At 37.9% G+C, this 3,898-nt stretch overlaps 1 protein-coding gene across 1 annotated transcript; it reads left to right on the forward strand.

Moving 5' to 3' along the window:
• The first annotated feature begins 208 nt into the window (after nucleotides 1-208).
• On the forward strand, nucleotides 209-2,924 carry LOC133861757 (probable terpene synthase 9). The gene is made up of 7 exons (XM_062297555.1): nucleotides 209-459; nucleotides 542-788; nucleotides 881-1,253; nucleotides 1,336-1,554; nucleotides 1,689-1,827; nucleotides 1,969-2,217; nucleotides 2,365-2,924. Exons 1-7 carry the CDS (start codon nucleotides 238-240, stop codon nucleotides 2,656-2,658), a joined length of 1,743 nt encoding a protein of 580 aa, XP_062153539.1. The 5' UTR covers nucleotides 209-237; the 3' UTR covers nucleotides 2,659-2,924.
• Nucleotides 2,925-3,898: the final 974 nt, after the last annotated feature.

The raw sequence follows: 3,898 nt of genomic DNA on the forward strand, positions 1-3,898 counted from the left end.
GGCACCTCCTAAATAGTTTTGTCACACGAACTGGAAAGTTTGAGGGGATTATACACTAATCCAAGTATTTTTGTGTCTGAAATTATTAATTTTGTAGTCCTCCTCATAATGAACGTACATAACTAATAACTTTGACCCCTATGCTAATCTTTGTTCTATATAAGAAGAAGGTTTTAGATATTTTCTGCAATAATTGTTTCAAGTTAATTAGTTGTTCGTGACATTAACATCTTCCAGATGGAAATAATGTTTCTCTCCCTCCCTAGCTCGTGTTGCGTTACAATTAATCGCCAAAGAAAATTAGTTTCCCAAACACACAGAAGAAGAAGCCTGCCAACAATCCCGTCCGTCATGATTGTGTCAAAGCTCAATGAGTTAACACATCCACGGCGATCAGCTCAGTACCATCCTAGCGTTTGGGACCTCAAGCTCATTGAATCCTTAAGCACTCCCTATACTGTAAGTCCACTTGTTGTCATTTTCCTTTCGTATAGTCAGATACTTCCTTCATGATGTGCATGTAATTAAGGTTGTCTTGCAGTATGAATTGTATGCCACCCGACTGGAGGAGTTGAAACGAAATGCTAAATGCTTGCTGACGTCCAATAAAGACCCTTCTGTCCTTTTCAAGCTTGCTTCCACGATGCAGCGGTTAGGAGTTGCTTACCACTTTGAAAATGAGATTGAAGAAGCTATAGGTGTTTTGTATCCGGAAGTCACAAGCAATCTTTACACCACTGCTTTGCAGTTTCGAGTTTTAAGAGAACATGCTTTTTCGATTAGCTCAGGTGATGACATTGTTTCACAAAATTCCATGTAGCTTTCATTTTCTTTCAAAGGGCTTTAAACAACTCATTTCTTAGCAATTTTGGCAAGACAGATGTGTTCGACAAATTCAAAAGCTGCGGTGGGAGATTCATGGACAGCTTAAGCAATGATATGGAGGGACTTTTGAGTTTGTATGAAGCCTCTCATCTTCGAATGCATGGAGAAAATACTTTGGAAGAAGCCAGGGATTTTAGCATCGAAAACCTAAAATCATTAATGGAAAAATTGGACAGTGATTCAGCTGAGCAAGTGAGACAGTCATTGGAAATCCCCCTGTATTGGAGGATGCAAAGAATTGAAGCACGAAACTTTATTGATGTCTATCAAAAGGATACTGCAAAGAACTTGACTCTGCTGGAGCTGGCCAAGTTAGATTACAATCTAGTGCAATCCATATATCAGCAAGAGCTTGAGGAGTTAGCAAGGTAAAACTTATTTTGATCCATATTGTTCAATGGAAGATCACTTCCCGTTAGATAATTGACATTTTTGAATTTGATTCATTAGGTGGTGGAGAGACTTGGGTTTTAAAGATAAGCTACCTTTTTCAAGGGATAGGTTGATGGAGAATTATTTGTGGGCGATGGGGATCATTTTTGAGCCCCAGTTTTCGAAGTGCAGGATCGGCATCACTAAATTTGTATGCATATTATTAGCTATTGACGACATGTATGATATATATGGATCGCTAGATGAGCTGGAATGCTTCACTGATGCTGTGGATCGGTACACGAACAAAATAAACATGATTATCAAAGCTCCTATAGTTTATTTTTATTTTGTCCAATCCATCACCTAGATCATCATAAATATTAATTGTACCTTTTTTCTTGTCTGTCGTTTTCTAATATTTTGAGCAGATGGGAGATGAAGGCGATGGATGACCTTCCCCAATATATGAAGATTTGTTACGTTGCTATGCTTAACTATGTTAATGAAGTGGTGTTTGATGTCCTCAAAGATCAGGACTTGGATACTTTCCCCTACATTAAGGAAGCGGTAAGAAAATTGAAGTTAATTCTTCAATAGGGTGTTTGTAGATTTGATCAGTTCTGTTTAACTCTACCGGCAATAATTAACAGAAACACATTTGTGATGGGGCATGCAATGTCTGATTGGCATTCATTATTGTCATTGCAGTGGTCAAATCTTTGTAGATCACATTTAATAGAAGCGCGGTGGTTTTCCAACGGATACACTCCAACTGTGAACGAGTACTTAGAAAATGCATTGATTTCTGTGGGTGGCCCTGCAGCAATCGTCCATGCTTATGTACAGCTTGGGTGCACTATATCAAAAGAAGCACTAGATTGCTTCAAGCACGATTCTGAGCCAATATATTGGGCATCCCTCATAACTCGACTAAGTGATGATTTGGGGACTTCAGAGGTACAAATGTTTGTAATTAAGTTTGTTAAGAAGCTGTTATAAGCTGACCTATTAGTCTTATTTTATTTGACAATGGTAGAAGTAAATATTTATTATATTCATATCACTCCCTAGTACTCTACTTTTATTTGTTTCTTGGATTGGTAGGCTGAAAGCAAGAGAGGTGATGTGGCGAAATCCATCGAGTGCTACATGGTACAAGAAAGTGTATCCAAAGAAGAAGCTCAAGATTACATAAAGAGATTGATCAGCTACTCATGGAAAAAACTGAGTGAGGAGAGTGCCAAAAGTTCCCTGCCAAAATCCGTTGTGAAGATGTCATTAAACATGGCGCGCACTGCTCAATGCATCTACCAACATGGAGACGGGCTTGGGACATCGACTGGGGTGATTAAAGATCATTTGACCTCGTTAATTGTCAAACCCATCACTATTGAATAAACTTAGTGTATGGGGATGCAACAAGGAAGATTCACCATGTTTGTGTGAGCAATGCTCAGAATGATATTTGCTTCCTAAAGCACAGAATTTCACATGCTAATGTGTAGAATAGCTTTGTCATTTCCAAGTTGTTTTAATTAAGGTCAGAACTTCAAGTGCTTGAAAAATTAGGGCGATTAAAGTTAAGCTCTTGGTTCGACGGCAGAAGGTGAACCGACTACGTTCGGCCAAGTGGGCTATGGGAATGAAAGATAGAGATCTGATGCAATACATGTCATATTGCATTGCAATAAGGCAGGAATATGTAAGTGTATGAGGGGGTATGAGAGAGGGGGGGGGGGGGGGGGGGGGGGGGGGCAGCAGGTGTCTAGAAGCCTAAGGAAGTGGGGTTTGAGCTACCCCGCTCAAGCAGGTAATGCCCTCTCCTATATATACTTACATACTTTTGTCCTATTGCATTGTTCATTAGGGCAAAGGTATCGCACTAAATCTTAACCTTAAGAGTAGTAGCACTAAATACCCAACCATTTTTCCTAAATGGAGGGAACAAAATTACTTTTTGCTTTCCTATAAAAGCAACACTTCAGAATAGATTTCCTTATCTTTCTCTAAATCAATTAAATACTCTTTTTTTTACTCTTTATCTTTTTTTTTCTTACTTTCCTACATTTTGTCATTTTTTTTTATTAATATATAATTCATTGGGTAGCACTGTAGCTACTGATGTGGGGTGGTTTTTTGTAACTTTTTTCAAAATTTTCCAATATTTAGGGAAGGGAATCACCTATAGGATATCAGCTTCTAGTGCTCTAAGAAGGGATTAGACGTGTTCATTTCTTAGCCCCCCCCCCCCCCCCCCCAAAAAAAGAAAGAAAGAAAGAAAGAAAGAAGGTTATTGGTGAAATCTATAAGACTATTGCTAGAAATATTACAACTTTCATCATAAGTCCCTTAAAAAAAAAAAACACCGCAGTACATATGACACTTACCATATCAACCACAAAACAATTACATTTATCTATCAAATTTTATTGCTTAATTTTTTTCACTATTAATATATTGCGAGATGAGTTTAAAAGAATAATAGAATAAAAGCCGTAATACCCAAGCATTTTTCAATCATGATGTAACTTGCGGTATCGATAGTGATGGGATTGAAGTATGTGGCACAAATAGACCATGCATGAACAAAACAAAAAGTCCCTCCATTTTTGTATTTTATTTTTTGGAAAAACTTCAC

Source organism: Alnus glutinosa, chromosome 2 (genome assembly GCF_958979055.1).
Source record: "Alnus glutinosa chromosome 2, dhAlnGlut1.1, whole genome shotgun sequence".
In the NCBI taxonomy this organism is placed as follows: Eukaryota; Viridiplantae; Streptophyta; class Magnoliopsida; order Fagales; family Betulaceae; genus Alnus; species Alnus glutinosa.